The sequence below is a fragment of the Otolemur garnettii genome, unplaced genomic scaffold (genome assembly GCF_000181295.1).
Source record: "Otolemur garnettii isolate 467f Iridium unplaced genomic scaffold, OtoGar3 scaffold00017, whole genome shotgun sequence".
Lineage (NCBI taxonomy): Eukaryota > Metazoa > Chordata > Mammalia > Primates > Galagidae > Otolemur > Otolemur garnettii.
In genome coordinates, this window is record NW_003852412.1 from 29,059,289 (window position 1) to 29,086,897 (window position 27,609).

Below are 27,609 nucleotides of genomic sequence, written 5' to 3' on the forward strand. Positions count from 1 at the left end.
GCCTAATTCCCAACTTCTAATTAATGCATTAAAATGTCTTTATTGTACAAGGTACTTTCAGAGGCAAGTTAATTTATTGTACAAGGTACTTTCAAAAGGCATCTTTTGTTACTTGCACCTGAGTGTGTCCAAACTCAGAGCCAGACACCTTCCACCTCATCACTTCCAGCACCCACAGCCTCATCCATTTAACCCAAATGTGACCATTTTCTTTGAATGCCATGGTGTGAAAAAAAGGTTGTAAAGTCCAGTCTCTTCCCTCTTCCTTCATCTACAAAATACATCTCTAGCCATTCTAATTACTTTGTCCCAGTCTCAAAAACAAAGGGTCTTGATCAAAGTCAGTATCTTCCATCTCTAACCTCCCCCCCCACCATCTTCTCTATGAAGTATTCCCTTTCTCTTCGACCTCTTTGCTCTTGACTTGCTCCTCTCCTGCAGTCTGTAACATGTCTTGAATATCTTCCATTCTAAAATCTTAAAGTTAGCCATCCTTGGGACCCTGCTCCCCGTTGACCGCTGCATACTCTCTCTTTTCTTGATCAAACCAGAGTCTCTGTTTCCATGCTATTTTCTCCTACTCACTCTGAAACCTACTTTTTTCTTTCTTCTCCCATCTTGACACTGAATAACTCTCAAGATGGTTAACCTCTCAACATCATTACTACTAGAGCTAATGGACACTTAAAATCTTCATTTTACTTGACTTTTTCTGCTTGTATTTGACACTTAACCACTAAGAACTTACTAAGTCTCTTATGTTCTTGACATGATTTCTCTTGATTTTCTTCCTGCTTTCCTGATTATTGCTTGTCTCCTTAATGGATTCCTGTTTAGCTCACCTTAAATGTCACTGTTCTTCACATTTCACTTGACATAGTTTCACACATAGGGCATTAATCTCCAACATATATATTATTTGTTTTAAAAACCATTATTCCAACCCTGACCTCTCCCAGGCATAATAGATATATAGGGTCAATTATCAGATCACCAAAAAATAATTTCTATTGCCTACTTATAAAGTTTATAGCATCATAATTTATATGAGATGATTTCAGCAGTCTTTGATAGACTAAAGTTTAATTTGTTTTAGTCTAATTTTTATTTCCTCACAACCATTTCATCCTACAATATTTTTGCTGTGTATTTGCATCCTAGCTTGGTTGAATGTATAAAATCCACATTTAAGACACTGAGCACTTCTTAAAAATTTTAAACACTTGGAAAATATTTGATAAATTTTTTTTTTAAATAAATGTGAATTAATACATTTAAAAGTAAGTTCTACATTTTTTCCCCCAAAGATGTCATGGTTATTCTTGGCCCTTTATTTTTCCCTATATATTTTAGAATTATCTGGTCAACTTACATACACAGAAACACACATACCTGCTTGGATTTTATTTGAGACTGCACTGAATTTATAGATTATAGGAAAAAAGTCTTTATTATTGTGTATTGTAATAGTATATAAAAATATTAACAAAAATGTACAAGAACTCTTCCAAAAAGACTATAAAAATGATTAAGTGAAATACAAGCAATCAAAAATACAGGGATATACCATGTTCATGAATTGAAACGAGGACTTATTCTACCTGTTATTCAAAACATTAGAAAGCTCCTGTAATTAATACAGAGCTGCACTGATACAACAATAGACAAATGGACCAACTGAATAGAACAGAGAATCCATAAACAGACTTGTGTTTAAAGGACACTTGATTTATGACCAAAGGAGTTTTTTAGGACACTAGGAAAAGGGGTTTCCCCTCCTGATAAATTGGGTTGAATCAACTGAATACCGATGGAGGAAAATTTGACCCTTACCTTGTACCAATCCCAGATGGATTATAGATCTAAAGTGAATAGTAAACGAACAAAGCTCTCAGATTATAAAAGAGGAGAACATTTGCATGACCTTGGGTGTAGGTCAGGACTCTTTAAGACACAAAAAGCACTTAACATAAAGGGAAAGTTTAATAAATTAGACTACATTAAAATTAAGATCATCTGCTTTATTTTCAAATACTTTTATTTGTATGTATATTTATTTTTAATTATTTGGAGTACTTAATAATAGTGTACCTTTACAGGGACATGTTACGCTTTGATCCAGGTATACAGTGTGAGTTAATCATATCAGGGTAATTGGGGAACCCATCACCTCAGGTGTTTGTCATTTCTTTGTGTTAGGAACATTACAATTCCACTTGTATGGTTTATTTTAAAGTATACCCTAACTTGTTGTCTATGCTCACTGTATTGTGTTATCAAATATTGTTCATTCTTTCTCATTATATAACTATATTTTTGTGCCCATTAACCATCTCCACTTTATCCAGCTGCTCTTTTCAGCTTCTGGCCACTGTCACTCTACCCTTTGCCTCTGTGAGATCAACTGTTTGGCCACCATGTGTGGCTAAGAATTTCTGCTTTAACAGACACTGCTAAGAGAGTGAAAATGTAGGTCCTAGAACCTAAGGAGCAGTTTGTCCAAATATAATCAAAGGAGGATTTGTTCCTAGAATATATTTTTAAAGTACAAATCAATAATTTAAAAAAGACATCTTTCAATAGAAAAATGGGAAGAGACTTCAACAGAAATTCACAGAGAGCATTTCCAAATGTCCAATTAGTGTATGCAAAAGTACTCAATCTCATTAATAATGAAAGAGATGCAAATTAAAATGGCAATGTGATAATATTACACATCCACAAGAATGGCTAAAATGGAAAAGATTGAAATGCTGTTGAAGAACTGGGACTTTTATAAGTGGCATGTATGTAAATTGTTAAAAACATTTTAGACAACTTGGGCAGTGTCTACTAGATGAGCACCTGCATGCCCTAGAGTGCAACAGTTTCACCAAAAGAAACTTTGTTCACAACAGCCATACTAGAAACAATCCAAATGCTCCTCAGCAGTAGGGTGGGTAAATAGATACTGACACAGCCAATGATGGAAAACTGCACAGCTGTGAAAATTAACTGACTCCTGCTATAGGCAAAGGATGAACCTCACAGTGGCAATGTCAAACAAAAGAAGACAAACACAAAAGAACATAAATTATTTCATTTACATTCAATTCAAGCAAACTGTAGTGTTACAGGTCAAGTTAGTGGCTTCCTTCAGAGGGGAAGGTAGCAGTTGGGAGGGGCACAAAGAGGCTTCTGGAATCATGGTAATGTTTTGTGTCTTCATCTGGGTGATACACAGATTAATAGATTTTGTGATAATTCATGGATCTCTGTAGTTTCTTCCCTGTTTCTTATAGTTTCATAAGTATAAATTTTTAACAGAAAATAAAGCCCTTATAATTTTTTTTTTTTTCAGTTTTTAGCCAGGGCTGGGCTTGACCCCACTACTTCTGGCAGACAGGGTCAGTACCCTACTCCTTTGAGCCACAGGTGCTGCCCTTATAATTTATAAAATTTTTTATACATTTTTTTCAGGCACAGCTCCTGTAATGCAAAATACACTAACACTTGTGTCCCCCAGAGTCAGAGACCCAAAATGATGGAATAATGAACTGTAGCCAACCATGGTACCATGGTACAAAGGCTGAAACAAAACACCTGCAGCAAAGCAAAAGCAAAATCAAAATTTTTTGACCAAAAATCTTCCAACAGTAATATAATTTATGAAAAATAATTTTAGTTATTTAAGCAAATTTGTTTTTGGTGAACTAATTTGGCTCATCAGAAAAGGAAATTTTCAACCTAAGTTATTTTGTGGACCAAGAGAAGGACACCTCAGTTTGTGAAGGGCCCACTGAAGATAATCCCTGTGCATGAACCATCGTGCAAGTATTATCTTTAGCACTACATTCATGAGTAGATTTATTTCTAGATTCTAATAATTTTCTTAACTTACCAAATAAATTAGCGCTGCATATGAAGCATATATTATGCTAGTTAAAGCAGTCTTTGCTGGAAAGGAAATGATTTCAAACAAAGAACCCTTTCTGACCTGCAAAATAGAAAAGATTTTTTTATTAAAACAGGAATTTTCAATGTTTCAATGCCATATTTATAATGTTATTGTAAAATGAGAATTAAAAAAATTTTTTTTTTTTGAGACAGAGCCTCAAGCTGTCCCCCTGGGTAGAGTGCTGTGGCATCACAGCTCACAGCAACCTCCAACTCCTGGGCTCACGCGAGTCTCCCGCCTCCGCCTCCCAAGTAGCTGGGACCACAGGTGCCTGCCACAACGCCTGGCCATTTTTTGGTTGCAGCCATTATTGTTGTTTGGTGAGCCCGGGCTGGATTCAAACCTGCCACCTTAGGTGTATGTGGCTGGTGCCTTAGCCACTTGAGCCACAGGCGCCGAGCCAGAATTTAAATTTTTTAAAGAAAATCAACTATGTTAGAGCTATATGGGCTTTATACACATTGTGAAAACATATTAGCTTACTTTTCTCCTTTTAATAAGAAGATACTTTCTTTGTTAATTAAAACCTATGACAAACATATATTTCTGCCATCTTACTTTAACTTTTCATAGTTACCAGCTGTGCACACTAGGAGGTGCTGCTGTGCATGTTAGAAAAACAGTCTTTTCTTTGTTCTAATTCATGTAATCATTCCTTGTTAAATTATTCACAACCTCAATTAAGCCAACAGCAATCAAAATACTAAGCATTTCCTAGAGATTAATGACCTGTTTGGAAATGTTGATCATGAGACTACTCAAGGCCAGCATTAACCTTGGATGATCCTTAAGCTTCAGGAAGTGCTCTGTGCTCATACTCAGTATGCTATTTTGAAATGCTTTGAAATGCTGAGAAGATATGAATTTGTTTCTCCTATATTTCTAGTTTCTGGCAATAGGTGTCCACGCCTTAAATATATCAGGAGAACATATTCAGTTTAAGGGAACTCTACTGTCTTAGAGGCCGCCTCTGCGGCCTTGAGCAGATGAGATGTGCGCACAGTAGAAACAGCCTCTCTTCCTGCTCCGCAGTGCAGCGGCCGTTAGCCACGCTTCTGGCAAGTGAGAGCCGAGCCAGTCAGCGGCTTCCATGAACTTCCACAAGGTACAGGCTGTAACTAATAAAATCATGTAAATGCACAGTTAAAAAGAAAACTGAACACAGTGTTCTTATATCATGTTCATGAAAAAGTTATTTATAACATTGAAAAACCTGAAATGATACCAGAACGGTTAGGAAAATTATGCTGTCCACTCCATGGTTTATTATGCAGCCTTTTGTTTTTTAAAGTCTTTTCATTTATATTTAATTGGCACATTGCAGTTGTACAAGTTTGATGTTTTGTTTGATGTTGTATAATCTAATCAAGGTAGCTAATGTCTGTCACCTCATAAATGTACATTTCCTTGTGGTGAGAACATTTAAAAGCCTCTCTTCTAGCTGTTTGGTGATATAAAATGTTTTACTACTAGCCACAGTCACCCTACTGTGCAAAACAGCAGAATTTATTCCTCCTCATGGTAACTTTGTCCCTCTTGGCCAACCTCTGCCGTCTTCCCTCCCTCCCCTCCTTCTCCCCTGCCGTCCTTTGGGTAAATGCTCTTCTCTCTCTGCTTCTCCATCTTTTTCTTTTTCTTTTCTTTCTTTTTTTTTTTTTTTTTTTAGATTTTAAATATGTGTGAGATGATGCAGTATTTGTCTTTCTGTGTCTAGTTTATTTCATTTAATGTGATATTCTTCAGGTTCATTCCCGGCACAAATGATATGATAGGATTTCATTCTTTTTTACTGCATGTGTACCAGGTCCTGTTTTGTATGCTTTTATAAACATTCTCATTTAATTCTTAAAACAATCCTCTGGAGTTTGTTGGAATACTCCACAAACAGAGAACATAAATAGATGTGGGTAACTTGACATGGGAACATAACCAGTAAGTTGCAAAGTTAGATTTAAACCAGGACACAGGCACTTAACCCGATCATTCAGCTGTGCTGCTGACACAGCTGTGGTGCCCTGGAAATGCCAGTGAGGAGGGAAGGACAGGCTCCAGAGCAAACAGACTTAGGCTGTCTCCAGGCTCAGAATTTATGAGTGATGAAACCTCAAACAATTTACTTCTTCCCTTCAGTCCTTCATCTCCACCTTGGGGATAATAGCAGATATTTATGTTCCAGGTTTTCTTTGATGCTAAGAAAGAAAATGCTTGTAAGGTGCTTAGCAAATGTACACGGGCAGCATTAAGGGACATGGGAGGTATTATTAGTACCTTGTGATATATGAGAAAGAGCAAGGTTCAAAATTGTAAGCATCATGGGTGAGATTACTTCCACTTATATGGCATACAAAGCCAGGCCAAACTAGTCTGTGCTGGTGGAAGTAACAAAAATGGTCTTCCTGCAAGGGTGGGGTTAGCAGCTGTAAGGCAGCACAAGGAGATTTCTGCTGTGGGTTCAGTCTATGAAAATGTGTGAAGTTATACACTGACCACTTGTGTTCTACTCTGTATACTTCAGCCAGGCACGGTGGCTCAACCTATAATCCCAGCATTCTGGGAGGCAGAGGCAGGTACATCACTTGAGCTCAGGAGTTCAAGAGCAGCCTGAGCAAGAGTGAGACTCTGTCTCTACTAAAAATAGAACAACTAGCTGGCAATGTGGCAGGAACCTACAGTCCCAGCTACTTGGGAGGCTGAGGCAATAGGATGGCTTGAGCCCAGGAGTTTGAGTTTGCTGTGAGCTATGATAGCCACGGCACTCTACCCAGGGTGACAGAGTGAGACTCTGTCTCAAAATAAATAAATAAATAAAATAAAATAAGTAAATGAAAATTATTTTAAATTCTATGTCCTATACATTTATGGTTGAAATGAATACAATTAACATTGCATAGAAAAAGTTTAGACAGATATGTACCAAAATTTTAACTGCTGTTAAATTTTAGTAATGTGGCTTTGTAGAGTCAACATTTATAGAACATTAATTACTGCAGTGGCTTTCTTTGCATTGTCCCATTTTATCCTCTTAAAAACCTATGAAATAAGAATACAGATTTAGAGAGATTAAATTATTTATTTTTTTCTCTATTTTCTCAGTTAAGTTCAAAGTACATACGATATTTTTATACATGAAATTATTAAAAATATAAGCCAGACACATTGGCTCACACCTGTAATCCCAATGCCTTGGGAGGCTGAGGTGAGAGGATTGCATGAGGCCAGGAGTTCAAGGTGTACCTAGGCAACATAGCAAGGCCTTATCTCTAAAAAAACAAAAAAAGAACTTTACGAAAATACAAGTGTGGTTTCTCTTAATGGGGCCACTACCGAATGAAGAATAAAATTGTCCCACTACACTTTACCTTCTTCACCCTTAAGTGATTTATGAAATGCTGAAACCAAGAATACTATTTACCCTGTAACTAAGAGAAGGAGTGGGGCCCTGAGAGTCCAGGGAAGGCGGTTTGATTTCCTCCTTACTCTTCAGACCAAACCAGCTCCTCAATGTAGGGATAGGTGGAAGTACTTTTAGCCTAATCCCTCCGTAAGTCAACCCACAAAATTTCGCAGATCCTAGGAAAGAGATCTCCTGGGAAGAGTTTACAGGAAGTAAGGCCATTGCCACGTCTCCCTGCTATCAGAAGCCCGGCTTTGAATCTCACAGGCGGCCTGAAGGCAGTCACACAGGAAGAGGGCGGACTCTCCAGGGAGTAGGGGAGCAGATACATCCCAGGAAAATGCTGCCCAGCAGACTGAACAGAGTCCTGAGCTTGTGGGTGCCTAGCGGGAGGTCCACAGTCAGTAACCAGGAGGCCATCAAGGATAAAAGCCGTGGCTGCAGGAGAAACTGCACTTTCTGCTGCACCTTTCTCAGATTTTTTTCCTTTATCTAAAAGTAATTGAAACTGAATAGTTTCAAAATAAGTTATGTATTTGATATATGTTATGCTTCTGAATAATCAATCTTTTTTTGCTTAAGGACCACTCGTTTACCATTTTAATGCTTTTAATAAATACTTTTTATTCCTGTAACAACAAATCATCCCTGTAGAAAATATCTTCCAGAATTTATGTGGCTACTGGCAAGTTGCCATTTTTCAGTTATGACTCACTTGCAGGACATATTTTTCATATTATAAGCCATGCTGTTTCATTTTTGGCTTGCTTTCAGAAGGAACATGATAAAAACTGAGATAAATAAACAGAAATTTGGTAAATGGGAGTCTTTAGTCCTATTTCAAAATTTTTATCTTATCCCTGTTATAAAATTCCTCCTTATTTCCATATTTGAGTTAAAAGTATCTTGGTATCAATGTTATGCCCATTTATTTCTTTTGAACAGTAAAACATTCAACCTTTAAACTTCTCCCACATAATTTTCACAGCTTCATCTCATAAAAGAATTATCTGTGTTCATCTTATTTCCACTAATGAGATAAATTACAAAAAAGCCACTACAAGCAGTTAAGAAAATAAAGATCCACTTATATATGACCTGAAGGTTGGGGAATTGGCAGCCCCAATAGTTTATGCCGTCCAAACCTCCTTCACGGGGAATACCAGGGGAGGCGGAGTAAACTCTAACTCAGGGAGCCACAAACAAATGCTGCAAGAAACACTGACTGCTATTCAGACATAGGTCCAGGGAAAGAGGTATTTTCTATGAATGGGGAAGAGTGACAGGACTATGTCTTTGCTTAGCAACTCACAACACTCACGAATGCTGCAAATACTTCTAGTTGTCCAGAGTAAAAGAAAAAAAAAAGTTTATTTGACTGAGTTTACCCCATGTTAACATCCTGTGGAACACTGCTCTCAAACAAGCTTTTCAACAGATGGTCTTGTAGTGATGCAAATGACCCAACCTTTTGACCCACTTGAAGGAGTGGTATGTATTTTCAAGGTCCGGGGATTGCATTTTCTTTGCTCTGGTCTGGATTCTACCCGGAAGTTAGCTTCGTGGCAGGCCCATCACAGACCTGCAGAAGTTCCTGATGTTGACGAGGTTTATAAATTTTATCCCAAACTGCAGTCTACCTTAGGGGGTGGGGGTAAGGGAGAAACTTTACTGAGAGAAGGTCCTGACCTTCATCCTGAAAGGAGAGTGGGAGTTCACTGGGACCCACCGTGGCCCAGGCTTTCAGAGGCCGCTGGCCAGTGCCTAGACAGACGCTCTATCATAGGAAAAGCTCCCAGTCCTGCGGCCCCAGGTTGGCCTGCCAAAACCAGCAGCTCTGTCTAGGGGCCCCACGTTGGCCTGCCAAAACCAGCAGCTCTGTCTGGGGGCTGACGTGTCTGGCTGAAGTCAGCATCTGAGTGGATCATCTAGGTTGCTGCAGCCCAGAGCAGCTGCAGGCTTCGCTCTGCCCTGCCAGCCCAGGAGGCTGAGCAGATGCACATTCTGTAAGGACTGTCGCTGGGGATGTCAACAGCCACCAGGAATTCTCCACTGAGAGTTCTACAGTCCTGAGGTGGCTTATTAGACTAGCCTTGATTGTATTATGCTAAAGCTGGTTGGGTTGGAGGAGCAACCTGGCTCAGCGTCATAGAGCCAGCTGCTGAGGGAGCCTCTGACAAGATGGCCAGCCTGGCCATCAAAATCACATCATACTGGCCATCAAAATCTCTTCAGTGGAAAAGCAAGTATCTGATGTACTCAACACTAATAGGAAGATAATATTAATATGAAACCAGTATGTAGACAACCACAGGCCTGCATAAAAGAAAACCACAAGTATATTCTAGTGGAGAAAGGAAGGGGAGGGGGCAGGAGGGGGGTGACAGACAAGGTCTCACACAAAGTGGGGCGTTGGGGTAAACCACACACTCACTGGGGGAAGGGCTCAACTACAACTTCACCTTGGAAGCAAAAACAACATTTGTACCCTCATATCAATCTGAAATTAAAAAAAAAATCTCAGATCACCTGTGTCAGTCGCATCTTTGGGTAGCTTCTACTTAGCACGATATCTTGCAGTCTGCCCCGGGGAGGGGGGGAGTGCTCCGGGGCTGAACTCCTACCCAGGACGGCAGGGAGAGGGCTCCTGAGCAGCCCCGATCTCTGTCGCCTGGGGGAGACCATGACGGCAGGCAGGCTGCGTCCAGAACTCCCCTGGTCAGAGGCTGGACACTATTCTAGCTATGGCAGTGTCCTAATGAAAATGCTCCTCTATTTCTGTGTCCCTGAGGGAAGTGATCCCCCTTCAGGATTCTCAGTCACATTTATGACAGAATGTAACTCAGGAGAGTTCAGTGGAATCTTTAAGATGCTCCAGGTACAAAGGCAGCTTCCGTCATTCCTCACCTTTACCTCAACGACCAGGCGGAGGGCACAGAGCAGATACCAGAAATGCACCTTCCCACATGCTAACCTGGCCACCTGCCCCTCTGTAGCTAAGTTTTTATGAAGTGACATCCTCACGCACTCTCAGAGCATAGTAACTGTAGCTTTCACTCTTTTTTTTTTTTTTTTTATTGTTGGGGAATCATTGAGAGTACAAAGAACCAGATTATACTGCTTGCATTTGTTAGGTAAAGTCCCTCTTATAATTGTGTCCCGCCCTCAAGAGGTGTGTGACACACCGTGCTCCCCACCCCCTCTCTCCGCTCCCCCAGGCCCCACCCCCACCATGTACTAGCGTCAGTTGTCCTCATATCAGAATTGAGTGCGTTGGATTCTTGCTTCTCCATTCTTCAACTTTCACCCTTTTTGCTTCCTCACAACAGAATGCTCCACCCTGACACAGGCAGCTTGAGGAGTCCGAAAGGAGCTGATGCTGGAATCCACTTTGGGCAAGCTGAGCTCTGCCTGCCGGGGCACCTCCCTCAGCACAGAGCAGCTGACCTTGGGCGCACCCCTGTAAGTTCCTGCGTTGCAGCCTGACTCCCAGGCCATTGTCTTCACGTTCAAGCTTCCATCCTCACTGAGCCTTTAGGGCTTGAGATTTGTTGCTTTCTTCCTTGTTACAACTTAGTTCCTCCCACCCAGTTCTGATTCTCTGCCCTGGCTACTATGTATCACCCGGGTAAAGGTTCTTCTTCACACCAGCCCTATGGAACTACTTATTTTACACCGTCTCTCACCTCAGCAGCATCATACGTGCTCTCCTACTTCTGGAATGATTCTCCTGCTCTCATCTGCCTAACACCTCCTCCTTCAAGCTCATAGACAGCACCTTATCTTCTAGAATGCCTCCACTGACTGCTTTCTGGAATTCCAGGCCCTTTGCTGAGGCTGCACTTTGGTCACGCACTCCTCCGCTGACTAGCCTTGTTTGCTTATTTACCTAGCAAGCCTCACAGTCCACAGGGCAAGGGTGAGACATTTCTGAATCCCTAGAATCTAAACTAGGGATTTTGCATGTGAAGTTTGCAATAAATATTTGTTGAATAAATGAAAAAGTAGAATTATACTTTGCTTACTTCCCAAAACTTCAAGCTTATATTAAAACCTGTAAAGCAAGATACTAAAAAGTTAAAGCAACTGACATCTGGTTCCAGCAACATGGACCCCTACACACAAAAATATCTGGAATTCCATAAAAAATGAAATCCAACGAATGGATTGTACATCAGTGGCTCTCTCAGCAGCAATGTGTGAGCTTATATCCCAGGAACTCTGGGGAAGGTTACTGGATCCTAAAGTACTGAGGTGGTGACTGAGGCTTTGCAGAGTGGCAATTTCAATAAAATTGGTAATTAAACAATTGCATCCACCAATACAAAAAATAAGGAAGCTGGTCTCCATCTGGGATGCCCACGGGAGAGTCTCGTGAGATATTCTCCTGTGACAGACGCAAAGCTCCCACCCTTGCACCTTACACAGGGATCTGGATTCTCCCTATCAATGTGATCCAGGAAAACCTGAGCTACAAAAACATACAGATTGGTCTCAGGTTGCTGAGACCCTTGGAGCACAAGAAAAATTCCTCTAGATCAGTGATTTTTCAACCCGTGTGCAGTGAAGAAGATCTTAGGCATACTGCAAACATTTTCAAAGATCATTAATTAAACTATTTTTGAAAGAAATTTAAAGCACATTAAGCATATTCTTTTTTATAACTCTCTCTCTCTCTTTTTTTTTGGTTTTTCATCAACACTATTTAAGTGTGCCACAGAAGTTTTAACTTTAGGTTCAAGTGTGCTGGGAGATTTAACAAAAGGCTGAAAACACTGCTCTGGCGTGACCCTGCCACCACCACAGCAAGAAGGGATTCCATTCTGTCTTTCTTTTTTTCAAATAAAACTCTGTTGAAGAAAAAGTCAGTTAAAATGAAATTTTAAGAAAATTGTCTACTATGAGTGAGACACAGTATAGATCACAAGCATCAAAAGAATTAGTATTCTCAAATACTTAAAATAACCACTGAAAGTAGCAGATGTAAATATGTTCACACTGATTAAAGAAATATTTTTGAGGACATAAACCTGTAAAAGACACTTTGAAAAGAAAAAAGTAGGAACTTTGGGAGAATATACTAAATAGAAGTTTCAAAAATGATGAATATGATGTTTCAAACTTAAAATACACTGAACAAAAAAAGCGTATTAGACTCAGAGGGAGAGACAGGTTAACTGGAAGATAGTTCAGAGGCAATTACTCAGAATTTGTCAAAAAGAGATAAAGAGAAGGAAAACATGAGGAAGATAAATAGACATAAACAATAGAAAAAAGAAGAGCCAATGTCTATTAACAGGCTTTCCAGGAAAAAAAGTGGAGAGAGAATGAGAAAGGCGTGTCTGAAGAAATAAAAGCTAAGAAATCCCCCAAACTGGTAAAGGTTTCCTCAAATTCAAGAATCACAAAGAAAGGACATACTTCCTGAAGAACAGTGACAATAGCTGAAAGTTGAAGCTGTCCCTTCTGACCAGAAATCCCTCTCCTAGATGTACAACTGGGAAATGTCTCATACATATGAGCAAGGAGTCATTTTTAAGAAAGTTCGTTGAAGCTTTGTTGGTAACAGAAAAAAAAAAAAGAAGGAAACTAAATCGTCCATCTCTCCAGTATCAAATACACTGTGGATTATTTTTTCTTATAATGGAATACCACAAAGAAGATGAAATTATAAACCACAGCTGCATATATCATTAAGTTTTTGAGTAAAAAAAGGAAGTTTCAGAAGCATAAGTACACAGAGTATTATTTACACAAATTTAAATCTACACAGAAAAATATTATAGGTTGTTAAAAGATACAAATGCAATGAAATATGAAAGTATGCATGGAAAAGTTCACATCAACTTGGGGATAATGACCACCTCTGGTCGGGGAGAGCAGAGGAAGAGTTAGAGTAGGGTTAGTTGTATCTCTTTGTAAAGGAAAGATCTGAAGGCAATATAGTATCAATTAATTTGGTGTATTTTTGTGTATTTTAAAATATATTATTGATAAGAATTTAAAAAATTAAAGCTAGAGCCGGCCCCACATACTGGAGGTGGTGGGTTCAAAGCCAACCTGGCCAAAAAAAAAATTAAAATTAATTAAAAAATTAAAGCTAGATCCAGCCCCACATACCAGAGGTGGCAGGTTCAAACCCAACCCAGCCAATAAAAAATTAAAGCTAGATCCTAAAACAATTAGGAAAAAAGCAAGGGACAAGAGATTCCTTAAGTGTTGATTTTGAAGTGACATCAAAGGAGATAGCCAGAGTTAACAATGGCCCTTGGACAATTCACTCAGTCCCTCCTAAAAGCCTTGTTTCTTTATTTCATGTTCCTGGAATAAGTTAAAACAACTAGTCTCTGAATTCACATTAGAAACTCATTGTCAGTCAAGACAAAAAGACTAACACATTGTATTTTTTAGTTCTCATTACTGGACAAAAGGAGACAGGTAAGTTCGACTGGAAAGGTAGGTTTTTTTCCCCCTGCCACTGAATTTTATAGTGTGCTGGAAGGCAATTCTCCATGGATTTCTCTCATTCCTGTTCAGACTGGGCATTCTGAGAAATCAAAAGCATGTCTGAGTAGCAAAAGCTTCATAAAGTAGAGAAAGTACATCCAGCTGGGAGATCTTGATACTGCCTCCCAGACAAGCCAGAGCACTTCTTTTCCTGAGGCATTTACTCACAGTCTAGAGTCATGAAATATCTTTCTCCCCCTCTTCTCTCTTTCTCACCTCTCCACCCCAGAAGAGGCTGGGGAGATGTGCCATAAAAATCTCTGAGTCTCCTCATTTTGGGCTTCCTCTCATACTGCATGGGCAGGTGATGCCTGGCCCTTGTCACACTGCCCTGTGGATCTTAAGCATGTGGAACTCACATAAAGTACTGCTCTGGCTGAGGATTCGCTGTGAATGATAAACAAGTGGCACCCCTGGGCCAAGGCTCTAGCATCTTTTTGTGTGTGTGCACACAAGTATGCCTGTGTGTGTGTGTATAACTATGGCAGGCTAATTTGTTAGCTGGCAAGTAGTGTAAAATCTCAGACCCTTCGCAGTTCTGACTTAGAGAAGCAGAAAGGGAGATTCTGAATAACATAATGGACACAATCTTTAAACATGATTTCATGCTAAATATAGAAATATTCTTCAAAGGCTGTTTCTTCTATCAACCTTCTATTAAAACTATAGGTTTGACAATGCAAGAAAAGAAAACAGCAAGGCAAAACATTAGACTCAGAAAGATATTTCAGGGGGAATGTGTGATGCTCTGATTCAGCTATGGTTCTTTCTGATGATCTAAAAATACAGAAGGGCTCAACTACCACTTGAACTTCATCTTAGGACTGAAAACAACGTAACCTAAACATCTGTGTTTGTTAATTATATTAATTTGAAATAAAAAATATATAGGAAAAAAGGCCTATAGTTCTTAAAGAAGCCAGTGGTTAGCAAACACAACTACTCTTTACTTTCTCAGACATCAGGCATTATAAGGAAGCCTTTTATAAATGCTGCTTTAAAAGGTGGAATGTCTAGTGGTTTCTGGAAATGTAAAAATTGTTTATTAAAGAGAGACTCCTGCATAGGAGGTATTTATATTTTGGCTATCCAGCATCCATTTTATCATCTTCTTGAAGGAACCAAGATTTTTGTTTGAAGATTCACCCATTCCATATATATAATATAAACTCTATATATTTTTGTTTGTTTGTTTTGTTTTTGTTTTTGAAGATTCACCCACTCCATATTTTTTATTGTTGTACATTTTATTTTTACTTGTAGCAAAGTATATATGGTATATAATGTATGTATTTCTAGGATAAAAACTAATCATTGGGCGGCGCCTGTGGCTCAAAGGAGTAGGGCGCCAGCCCCATATACCAGTGATGGCGGGTTCAAACCCAGCCCTGGCCAAAAACTGCAAACAAACAAACAAACAAACAAAAACCCCAACTAATCATTGCATCCCTCTTCATATTTTAATTATTAGGTTACATTCTGTACAGCATAGTTACATTTCTTAAGGACAAGTATTTTATTTCATTCCTCATTTTATCCCTTTCTTTCTCCTCCACTGGTAGCTAGTAGGTACCTAGAGTCATAGTCTTCTCAAATATTTTCTGAAATGAATTTATATTATGTATAGAATCAAAAAATGCCCAGAGTTGAAAGGAGTCAATACTCCTTTGGGTTAATACTACAATACTCCTATATGGGTTAATACTACTTTCTGGTCAGTAGCCTGGGGTAAATCAGGTAATCCAGCCCCAGGCCAATCAGCGCATCTCATAGCCTTGCTTTAGAGCAAAGCAGCTGCACAACCCTGCTTTAAAGTGAACCTTAGGCCTTTGCCTGGAACGCGGGGTCAGAGGTGCTCACGCGCGAGCACGCACTCTCCCTGGGAGAAAGCAGCTCTAGGAATGCTGCAAATTATCTTGTGTTATGAAGGGAAAGCCAATCTAAGAATGGAGTCAACTTAGACAAAGCAGAACTGAGACCGGAGAGAAAGAGCAACCGGGTCTGGAAGGCGTCCTAGGAGCGCCTGATCCAGCTCCGCCTGGAATCTCAGCGCCTCTGGGTTGTTTACACAAATCTGCTTTTTGGCTTAACTTTATTTGAGCCTGGTTTTCTGTCCCCTTCAACAGAAGAATTCAAAGTGATTCATTCTGGGTTTAAGATGCCAGCCTTGCAAACAAAATTTGAATTTTTTTGTAGCAAAAATGTAGGATGTTTTGTAGAATGCCCAGACTCGAAAACCTACAGTTCTGTGCCAAGAAGTTTAGAAAACAAGAAATCAGCTCTGAAATTTTTTTAAGAGCTATTATCCTTAACAAAATATATTAGAGCCCCTCTAATAGATTTATTTATAAATATAAATATATTACAACCTGGTAAAACAATGTAGAGAAATGTCATTTGAAATGTACTTGGATATTGTTGAGTTTATCAAAATAGATTTCTAGTTAAATATACTCAAAGTATATAATACATTATGTCAAAGATTATCTTGAAAACATAACAAAGATATAAGCAAAAAGGGACAAAACACAACGATTTTAAGGCTTCTTGTAGGATTTGTTGGGGTTTGCATAGTAAGTGGTAATGTGCATGTTCATATTTAAGTTGAAACTTTTGAAACTGACAGTTTCATATATTTCAGTTAAATAGTGAGATAGAAAAAAAGTACACGTTACTTCCCCTTTGAGATTTAAACCAGAGGCTGCACTCTATTTTTTTAAAAAGGATGAACGCAAAACATTTCTTTCTCTCATTGAAATACATCTGTTTTACATGTGGGACAACTAAATGCAGTGCATTTTAATTTTTCAAATTTAAAATAGTTTCTTTTTGAAACAGAGTTTCATTTTGTCTCTCTGGGTAGAGTGCAGAGGTGTCACAGCTCACGGCAACCTCAGACTCGGGCTCCAGCGATCCTTCTGCCTCCCGAGTAGCTAGGACTAGAGGCACCACCACAATGCCCTTTAGAGACAGGGTCTCTCTCTTGCTCAGGCTGGTCTCGAAATTGTGTGCTCAGGCGATGCACCTGCCTTGGCCTCCCAAGTGCTGGGATTACTTGTGTGAGCCACCTCGCTGGGCCAGGAGTTCTTTCTTAATTTCAGGTTAATGTGTGGCGTACAGCACCGGGTCTGAGCAGGGACTCTAGGGGACCCTGTGCCGGCCTCCCCGCGTACCTGAGCGCTGCACAGCGGCTGCCGCGGCGCGTTGACCTCCCGCAGCAGCCGGCGGGAGATGTCTCGCAGCTCCACGAGTCTGCACGCCAGCTGAGGTTGCAGGAGTCTGGCCACTGACTTGGAGGAGCTGGATATGCTGTTTAATCCTCGGATTAATGTTCCCCGGTTAATCTTGGCTAAAGCAATAGCCATCCTGATTTTGGAAGTTTTCTGCGCAGATTCTCCTTTCTGAAAAAGAAGCCTTTGGAAAGTAAGTGGCTTTGGAAAGTGGGGCTCAGGACGCCTCTAAGACCCGCTGCGCAGCGGGGCACTCGCGCGGGCAACCACCGGCCCTGCGCAACCCACTCTGTCCCCGCCGTGCACTTAATCTTTATATGAGTGTATATTTTTTCCTTATGATAAATATCTAGAATTTAAGTAGGACACAAAAGATTTAAATGTTTCATTTTTTTGTCTCTGGAGTTATATCTTTTCTGCATTGAAATTTTAAAGAGCACTTTCAAAAGTCAACAAGGATTCGATATTTGAATTACTTTAAACAATAATACTTATTCAAACAATTTAAAATATTTCCCTGCTTAAATTTCTTTGATAGAACATTTTGAATGTTTTTCTCCACATACAGGAAATTCCTGGATCTAGCATCTTATTCTTTTGTACATGCACAAAGATAATAAAGCCAAAATTTATAAAATTGTCAAAACTGACTACTAATAAAGGATTGAAGATAAATCATATTGTACTATAGTTAATAAATACCTAGAGTTTGATAAAATTGCTTTAATATCTCTTTTCTAGCAGTTAAAATTTTTAAAGGATGAAATAAACCATACACACATTATGTATATATATGAAGAAAAATATATACCCTGTATACAACCCTGTATATCAACAGGCTTAAGAATGTCAGAAAACTTCAGAAATTTTATCAGCATTCTGACAAAAAAACACATGTCGTGTAGGCCTTTCTCTGCTCTCCCAGTGAGCGAGCCCAGGGGACCGTTCACGGTTTGGGAAGACATCTCAGGCCACAGGCAAGTCCAGCTCCAGTATTCATCTCAGTGACTTAATGGACTATTCTAGCTTTTTAGTATGACTTGGGAAAAATTATTAGCTAATTATACAAACAAGCAATTTTGTTCCTCTAAATATTTATTTCTTGAGTCTAAATAAATGAACATAAACTATCTTGTAAGTGGATGTAAAAAAAAAAATTCATTATAGGATTATTTGCCTGTAATAAATTTCATATATTTGTCTCAGGGCTAACATGCTATATATTTATTTAAAATGTATCAGCTTTTATCCGAAATAATTTTAATATTGCAGTTTAGTCATCAGAGTTGGGACTTCTCTTACTGTCAGCATTTGTAGATGGAGGCAGACAAAGGATATTCTAGCCCATCCCTGAGTGCCCATCTCTGCAGCATTAAGCTCCTGTTGTGGTTTAATATGTGGATTACTGTAGACTCAACCCTCCTAGTCAATACCACCAGTAGAGGAGCAAGCTGAATTGTGGACCGCTATAGTCACCTCAATTCCAAGCCCCGTTAGAGGAGAGTAATCCTGAAAATAGTATGTATCAAGAAGAGCAAACAAAATAACATGCAGGTGCAACCACCTGACGTCATTATCCACTTTGGTCCTGAGCACACCTGAGAGAGAACTCCCACTGTCTGTAGTATCCAAAGCTCCTGAACATACAGGCTCAATTTCTCCTGTGACTTTGTGATTCACTGCAAGGATCCACTCAAGGATCCTCTCCCAACTCCTCCTCAAGGCGGAGTAGCTAGAATAAGCTGATTTTACTTCCGAATACAATTTACTTAGGTTTTCTCTCATTACGGTTTATTATCATGAGGAGAGGAATGTAATGCCAGGGGATACAGAAACAGGATATATACAGTTCCACCTTTTCTGAAAATCTGTGTACTTCTTGTTCAAACATTCAGTGTTTGGGGGTCCCCTCATTTTTGCAGTTGCAAAATATTAACATTCTGCAGTTTCCCCTCCCTATTTTGTAAGCTATTTCGTTTTGTTTAGACATGTCGGCTTGGATTCACTGGCTTCATGCACCTACGTGGTATTGGTCGTAGCTAATCTTAAGCCATTGCCATAAACACCACAATGGATGGATCCATTCAACTGTCCCTTCTTTCGCATTGTCTTTCTAAATTTTTATCTCTATATAAAAATAGGCCTATCTGTAGTTGAGATCTATTAATCCAAAATTTCATGCAGGTTTACATAATTGGAGATTGACCAAAATATGGCATTTATTACAAACAGTTTTATTAAAATTCAAGTGTGCATTAAAACAATGTTTTAGCATATCTTTTGTTGTTTTGGTATCAAGAATGTGTGGCTTTGGCTTGTTGCCTGTAGCTCAGTGGCCAGGGTGCCGGCCACATACACCGGAGCTGGCAGGTTCGAATCCAGTCTGGGTCTGCCAAACAACAATGACAACTGCAACCAAAAAATAGCCATGTGTTGTGGTGGGCGCCTGTAGTCCCAGCTACTTGGGAGGCTGAGGCAATAGAATCGCTTAAGCCCAAGAGTTGGAGGTTTCTGTGAGCTGTGACACCATTGCACTCTACTGAGGGTGACATAGTGAGACTCTGTCTCCAAAAAAAAAAAAAAAAGGGCGGTGCCTGTGGCTCAAAGGAGTAGGGCACTGGCCCCATATGCTGGAGGTGGTGGGTTCAAACCCAGCCCTGGCCAAAAACAAAAGAAGAAAAGAATGTGTGGCTTTTCCAAAAGAATCTGTTCTAATGAATATTATCTTTGTTTCTTCTTGATGCTCAGTTGTTACCATTAATACCTGTGCTCTCCTTCATGGTTTTAAAAATATTTTCCTTTTTTGATATTGTCCTAGATATTTTTGAAATAATTATTATTTCTGACAACAAAATGTTTTTGACCACTTTTATTTTCCCTGCCACAAAACCTGAAACCAACTTTTTTCCGAGTTGGTTTTTTCCTTGTTGCTTTTAAAAATTGTATCAGAAAGCAAGGCCAGGTGCTGGGGGGACATGTGGGGGGGTTTCATGGCTCTGTGAGTATGAAGGTGACAACACAATAGAGGCTACTTATATCCCTTCACGTGCTAGATAAGATTTTTCCTTTCAAAAAGTCACCAATTTATGATGATTTTAATTAACTTACATTTATTTATTTATTTATTTAGAGGCAGAGTCTCACTTTGTCCCCCTGGGTAGAGGGGCCATGGCGTCATCATAGCTCAAGCAACCTCAAACTTCCGGGCTCAAGTGACACTCCTGCCTCAGCACGCCAAATAGCTGGGACTACAGGTGCCTGCCAACAACGCCCAGCTAGTTTGTCTGTTTTTAATAGAGACGAGGTCTCACTCCTGCTTAGGCTGGTCACAAACTCCTGAGCTCAGGCAATACACCTGCCTCAGCCTCCCAGAGTCCTCAAATTACAGGCCAGAGCCACTGCACCTGGCCTAATTCCTTTTAGTGAGTTACTTTTTTAAACTAGCTCTAGTAGGAAATTTTTTAAAAACTTTTATTTAGTGAGCAGTGCCTGTGGTCAAGGAGTAGGGTGCCAACTCCATATACTGGGGGTTGTGGGTTCAAGCCTGGCCCCAGCCAAAACTGCAAAAAAAAAAAAAAAAAGTTTTATTGGGTTATAAATTTTCCATTTTGTCTACTATCTGTGCTATATATTTTCTTATAAATCTATGTGTGTAAATTAAAATGTTGATCCTGAAATAAGAAGTTCTAGTTTCTTTTCTCTGGTTTTGTTTGCTCTTTGGCTCTTGGTTTTAGCGTCCTGGAGTCTGTTGCAAGTGTGCAAGCTCGGAAGCTTTTGGTCATCATTTGTGGACACATCACCTAACGCTAGATAAGAAACCACAGGCACATTTAAATTGGGAGGGAGAGGAGAGCAAGGGAAGTAGGGGAGGGGGGGGATGGGTGTGCTCTCACCTAATGTGCACAAGGTGAAGGTCACAGCACACCCCCTGGGTAAAGAGCTCAACTACAACTTGAGCTTTACCTTAGAAACACAATGTAACCTAATCATTTATACCCTCATATTAATCTGAAACAATAAAAAAAACCCAAACAAAACAAAAAGAAAATACTACAACACAATCCAAGTTTGGCAAATTAGTGCTTTCACCTGAATTAATATTTTATTAACAAATATTAGGAAAGCCAGGTGTGGACTCATGCTTATAATCCTAGCACTCTGGGAGTTCAGGTGGATCTCTTGATCTCAGGAGTTGGAGACTGAGCAGGAGTGAAAACCCACCTCTACCACAAATAGATAAACTAACTGGGTATGGTGGCAAGCACCTGTACTCCCAGGTACTTGGGAGGCTGAGGCAAGAGGATCACTTGAGCCCAAGAGTTTGAGGTTGCCGTGAGCTGTGAGGCCACGGCACTCTACACAGGGCAACAGAGTGAGACTCTGTCTCAAAGAAAAAGAAATATTAGGAAATAAAAGAACTTTGCAAGGAAAAAGGAAACTATATTTTAAAATTTATTGAATTATAGAATTATAAAATTAAAATTATAGAATTTATTATTCCGTGATACTGTTTCCTTCTTTAATTGATAAGGAAAATAACTAATAATTTAAAAAAAGAAATCTTAGTTTGTCAATTGTAGTACACATTTCTTTGTCTAATTTTAAAGGTTTTCTGACTTCAAATTCCTCATATGGAAGTCTTTGTGAGCACAAACCTTTAAAAATTACTGTTTACTGGGGAAGTTGAGTCTAAGGGTGTTGGAGTTTGGGCTGGTTGGAACAGAAAGAGTGGAGAGGCCTGTACCTCAGAAGCCACCGCTTGCAGCCAAGATTCTAAAATTAACTTTCCCAGCCCCCCAAAGAGAACTTCCTTTAAAACTTTTAGCCATGATGAACTATTTAGTAACAATTATTCTGGGTATATTCTTCCATAAAAATTTCACAATCACTCCATCAAGTCTTTTTCCTCTGGACCAGTAACTAGGCCCTTTCCTAGATAAATACAGTAGACCCTCTGTAAGTTGACCACCCAAGGAACTGTAACAAACTGGTCAACATACAGAGGTGGTCAACATAAGGAACAAGGCCTTTGTAGTGATACATGCGGTGCGTGTCCGGTGTGTGAAAACTAGGTCAACTTAAAGTGGTCAATGTGGGAAGGTGGTCAAATGGAGGTTCTATTGTATATGCCTGGGAAAAAATTTAAATGCTAACCATAAAATGTAGAGATTTAAAATACAACCCAATTAATAAAGCCCTCTAATTATTATTATTGTTGTTGTTGTTATTTTAGACAGACTCTCACTCTGTTGCCTTAGACTAAAGTCTAGTGACCTCAGCCTAGCTCACAGAAACCTCATAGGAGGTTCAAGCAATCCTCCTGCCTCAGCCACCCAAGTAGCTGGGATTATAGGCACCTGACACAATGCCTGGCTAATTTTTCTATTATTAGTTAGATGGGGTCTCACTCTTGCTCAGGCTGGTCTTGAACTCCTGATCTCAAGGGATCCACCCACCTCTATCTTCCAGAGTGCTGGAATTACAGGCATGAGCCACCATGCCTGGCTAGCTCTCTAAGTATTCTTAAAACCATTCCTTTCCATATGTTTGGGAATCATGGATCATCCTGGAAATTGAAAAAAAGAAAAAGCTACAGCACTTACAATCTTACCTTTTAGAAACAATCTAGTTAACAACTGAGTATTACTAATGTTTTCTGGATAATTTGTTTTTGAAGAGCAAATAACTCCAAATTACATTATGACATCTCCTAACTATTCAGCTTTCTTGCCAGTCTCAGCAACACATTCTTCAAAGTAAATGGTGGGAAAAGAACAATATGTTTTGAAAATAAGAAATAAGGTAACTATCTTCATGTTTGTCTCTGAGTGGGATGAAGTCCTTGTAAGTAAATGACATCACTGAATTGGAAAGAGGAGCTAAGGAGTTTTTGCTTCGGGTATCAGAATGTATGATTTCACCCTAAACCACGCTGGTGGCTTAAGTGATAATGAGGTCATTAGGAGGGTAGGAAGGGATGAGAGAAGTTGTGAGGAGACCTGAAATTTCTTTGAATAAAACCCCACTTTCTCTAATTTTTGCAATAGTCAGAGAATCACAACTTGAAAAAGCTAACAAGGCTTTCCAGGCCTGTCTCTGGCTTCCTAGGATTCCCCTTGAGGTTTTCTCAATTATGTCACTACTGTGCCCCCCTTAATCAATCATTTGACATCCTAGATGGAGCATGGACACCTGCCCATCTCCACCCTTCATGCTCCAGAGCATAGCCAAGACGCATGTCCAGTGTTTCAAAAGATACATAGCAAGGCTGGGGGAATGTGAAACGGGAGCGACTCCACACCAAGTTCAAGATGTAAAATTAGAAAATGCAGTTTGCCCTCTGGAGCTTCTAAGCTTCCCGACCCTCCTTAGCTGACCTACCTGCCCACCATCTGAATGTTGTGCTACAACACATCAGGCACCTACACTTCCTCATCACCCCTGAAGACTAGACCCAGGAGAGAAGAGCCAAATGGAGAAAGGGGTTGCTTCCCAGACAGCCTGAAGCCAGCTTGCTGAGTCCCGGTGTCCAATGTCCAACCAGGCTCTGACTCTTCCCAAGGTGACTGCCACTATGCATGTCCCCTTCCCCACGGCTTATTTCCTTATGTGACAGACCACATCAGTATTCTCATCTCAGTTCATTGCAGTAAGCTCTACTCCCTTTCACCTCATACAAGAAATTGAGGCTCGGAGCCTGTGGCTCAAGCCGCTAAGGCGCCAGCCACATACACCTGAGCTGGTGGGTTCGAATCCAGCCCAGGCCCGCCAAACAACAATAATGGCTGCAGAAAAAACCACAGCTGGGCCTTGTGGTGGGTGCCTGTAGTCCCAACTACTTGGGAGGCAGAGGCAGGAGAATCGCTTGAGCCCAGGAGCTGGAGGTTGCTGTGAACTGTGACGCCATAGCACTCTACCTAGGGCAATAACTTGAGGATCTGTTTCAAAAAAAAAAAAAAGAAAGAAAGAAAGAAAGAAATGGATTGGTACAGTGGCTGTACAGGAATCACTGGCTATAAGGGTGGAGAGACGGCTAGAGTCTGTTCATCTTCTGGGTGTGTGTTTTACAAGTCCCAGAGCTCTACCGTAGCTAAGAAAGTTCAGAGGTCCAGACAGTTAAAACTCATAAATGATTGTATGGTAAACAAGAATACCTACTGATTAATTTATTTAAGAAATGTAGGGGCTTAGTAATTTGAATCATTTCAATGTATAACGATTACCTTGTATTCAGATCAAAGCACAGAAAATTATTTTTGCTAAATGAGAGTTTAAGTACACAGCAAGTTTGGTGAATGAGGGCTTCCAGAGAAACCAGTTTTCTGGGTAACTAAAATTTTATCCACTAAGCATTGGGTTTATTTTTACTGGCATGGGTAACTTGCAAAAATGTATCCCATGACTGACTTCTCTGGGGAGTCTGATGGCTGCTAACCTCTCCCTTCCTTATCTCTCTACTTCTTCCCCTTTCAAAGAATTTCATACTCTTCATTCTGTTCTTACATTTAATTCCCTGCTGACCCCTTTTAACAATGGCACTGGGTAGAGGGTCTCTCCTATGCCCTCTTATTAATGCATTAATATTTCTTAAGCAGGCTCGGCTCCTGTGGCTCAAGCGGCTAAGGCGCCAGCCACATACACCTAAGGTGGCGGGTTTGAATCCAGCCTGGACCGCCAAACAACCATAATGGCTGCAACCAAAAAATAGCCAGGTGTTGTGGCGGACACCTGTGGTCCTAGCTATTTGGGAGGCGGAGGCAGCAGACTCGCTTGAGCCCAGGAGTTAGAGGTTGCTGTGAGCAGTGAAGCCATAGCACTCTACCCAGGGCGACAGCTTGAGGCTCTGTCTCAAAAAAAAAAAAAAAAATTTCTTAAGCAATAATATTTATCATCTTGGTTTAACTGAACACTGTAGTTATACATTTACTTTAACTCTACATTATAGGCTGGGCGTGGTGGCTCACATCTGTAATCCTAGCACTCTGGGAGGCCTAGGCAGGTTAATTGCCTGAGTTCAGGAATTCAAAACCAGCCTGAACAAGAGTGAGACCCCATCTTTAAAAAAATAGTCATGTGTTGTGATGGGTGCCTGTAGTCTCAGCTACTCGGTAGGCTGAGGCAAGAAGATTGGTCAAGTCCAAGAGTTTGAGGTTACTATGAGCTAGTAAGCCATGGCACTTTACTGAGGGCAACAAAGTAAGACTCTATCTCAAATAAAATAAAATAAATTAAAAAAATAACTGTACATCATAACAATATACTATATACTGATTACTCCTAAATATACATCCTTACCCAAACTTCTTCTGAGCTTCCAATCTATATATCCGATTTATAACTCAGCTCCATGGCTTGGACAGGATGTGGCATAATCCCTTAAACTGACCCAGTTAGACTCATCATCATTATCTCCAATCCTGCTCTTCCCCATAAAATCCTCTGTCCTAGTTAATGGGATCACTATTCTTCCAGCCTTCCAAGAAGTTCAGAGTCTTCCTGATGGCCTTTGTATGCCCTCTCATCCCCACTGTGCTAAGGAGCTCTTTAATCCAGCCCGTTCTTTCTGTTCTCAACATTAGCGTCCTTGTTCTTAGTGGGCATTTGCAGAGAATCTTACTAGAACCTTCGCCTCCATCCAGACCTCATTACCACCAGAGAAGTATTTTCAAAGTGCAAACAGAACGCCATTTCTATGCTCAAAATCTTTCTGTGACTAATAGCTTTATTAGAAATAAGAAAAAGTCTTGTCTTTTCTACACGACATACAAAGACCTCTGTGTAATTTCCTAATTTTCTGCTACTTCCTGTCTCAACCCTTCTCTCCCACATGCTTTTTATTCATATTTACTTGACGTTTTGGGAATACTTCGTGCAGTTTCACACTTCTTGGCCTAATTCACACGGTCAATGTAATATTCTCCTCTGCCCCTACCAAACTATACTACCATTTTCTTTACCTTGGAAACTCCTATTTGTCCACTGGGAACCAATTTAAAAGCTTTCTCCCTATAGGTTCTCTGCCTTTTGGCTAAGATCAAGTGAAAAAGCATTCTTCCTCCATGTAGACCTCGCTGACGTAGGGGCAACTACTTCTCTAAATTAGATAGCCCTCTCTGACACCAGATTCTAATAGAATTACCTGTTTACAATTCTGTCTCCATTAGTTTAAATCATTGGTTGAAGGGGGTCATGTCTTGTTTATCTCTATATCCCCTCTCCTGAATTTTAACCAGTGGTGAGGTTTTCAGTGACTGTCTGATGGCTGGTTGTCTGGATGAATTGTTAAAGGTAGTTCTGATACTCTCCTTTGAAATGAAACCTGTAGACTTTGTGATTACCGCGTTATTCAGGGAGCATTTTATTTGCTTCCAGGTTTTGTCTATGCATCTCATGTTTGACATTGCTTTCAGTCTGATTTTTGGGTAAGTGGACTATTAACCTTACCATGTAACTTCACAGCATACTCTATTCTGGCTGTGGTCAAAATGACTGAACCTCATGTTTCCATTAAGAGCTTGCACTTTAGAGTAAATTAGGTTACTCTAATTTGTCCCCCAAATAAGGTGTTACTTTTTCTTGATTATGTCTCTTAAAAAGTGTCTACCTTCTTCCTCCTCCTCCTCCACTCCCAGAATTTTATCTGTTTCAAATTCTTTTAAAAATATATACATATAGGGTGGTGCCTGTGGCTCAAAAGGGTAGGGCGCCGGCCCCATATACTGGAGGTGGTGGGTTCACCCCTAGGCCAAAAAAAATTAAAAAATAAAAATATACATGTCTACATTGTTAAAATTGATACCACTATTTTATTCCCATATGGAAATCTACACTTAAGCTGTAGTTGTCCTTCCCTTGTTATAATCTATCTCAGTTAAGTTTGCACTGATTTCATCGTCATAGACATTAGCTAAAGTATAAATGGGTATTTTTCTGAGGTTTACATTACAATTGTGGCTATGGAAGACTGCCAGATTTCCAATCTCATGACATAGCGATTATCTTTAAACTTAATTCATTTATTCTGCCTCACTTCTTGGCCCACAACGTCTCAGCTTTTCATATACCCTTCCCAGTGAGGCAGAGTTGTTTTTTTTTTGTTTTTTTTTTTTGTCAGTTTTTGGCTGGGGCTGGGTTTGAACCTGCCACCTCCGGTATATGGGGCTGGTACCCTACTCACTGAGCCACAGGCACCACCCGAGGCAGAGTTTTTTAAAATTTGTTTTTCTGAGACAAAATTGTGTTCTTAAGTTTCAAGCACTAACTTCAAAAGCATTAAATAGTTAGCATAATACTAAAAATATAACATACTTATTGTGTTCCTTTTTAAAGTTATGAAATCACATTACCTGTTTAGACTGTGATAATCTTAGGATGGTAGGGAATTCATCTTTAAACTCATCTATAAGGTCCATGATTGCTTTCTGGATCCCCTCGACTAAGACAAAAAGAGGTTAGAGGAATGAAAAACCCAACTTTCAAAAGATCCCTTAAATGATTCAAAAGACCATAAGTTACTAGGCCAACCTCCTAGGGGCTTGGGA

General features: G+C 39.9%; 1 protein-coding gene across 1 annotated transcript in view; it reads right to left on the reverse strand.

Annotated features, from left to right (window-relative positions):
* Positions 1–27,609, reverse strand: part of SPATA9 (spermatogenesis associated 9) — a 30,332-nt gene that overhangs the window by 2,583 nt on the left and 140 nt on the right. The window contains exons 2-4 of the mRNA XM_003785988.3: positions 27,415–27,503; positions 17,012–17,239; positions 3,881–3,976 (exon numbers count right to left, since the gene is read on the reverse strand). Of these exons, the coding sequence (XP_003786036.1) occupies positions 3,881–3,976; positions 17,012–17,239; positions 27,415–27,503 (413 nt within the window). The remainder of the gene's footprint in view (positions 1–3,880; positions 3,977–17,011; positions 17,240–27,414; positions 27,504–27,609) is intronic.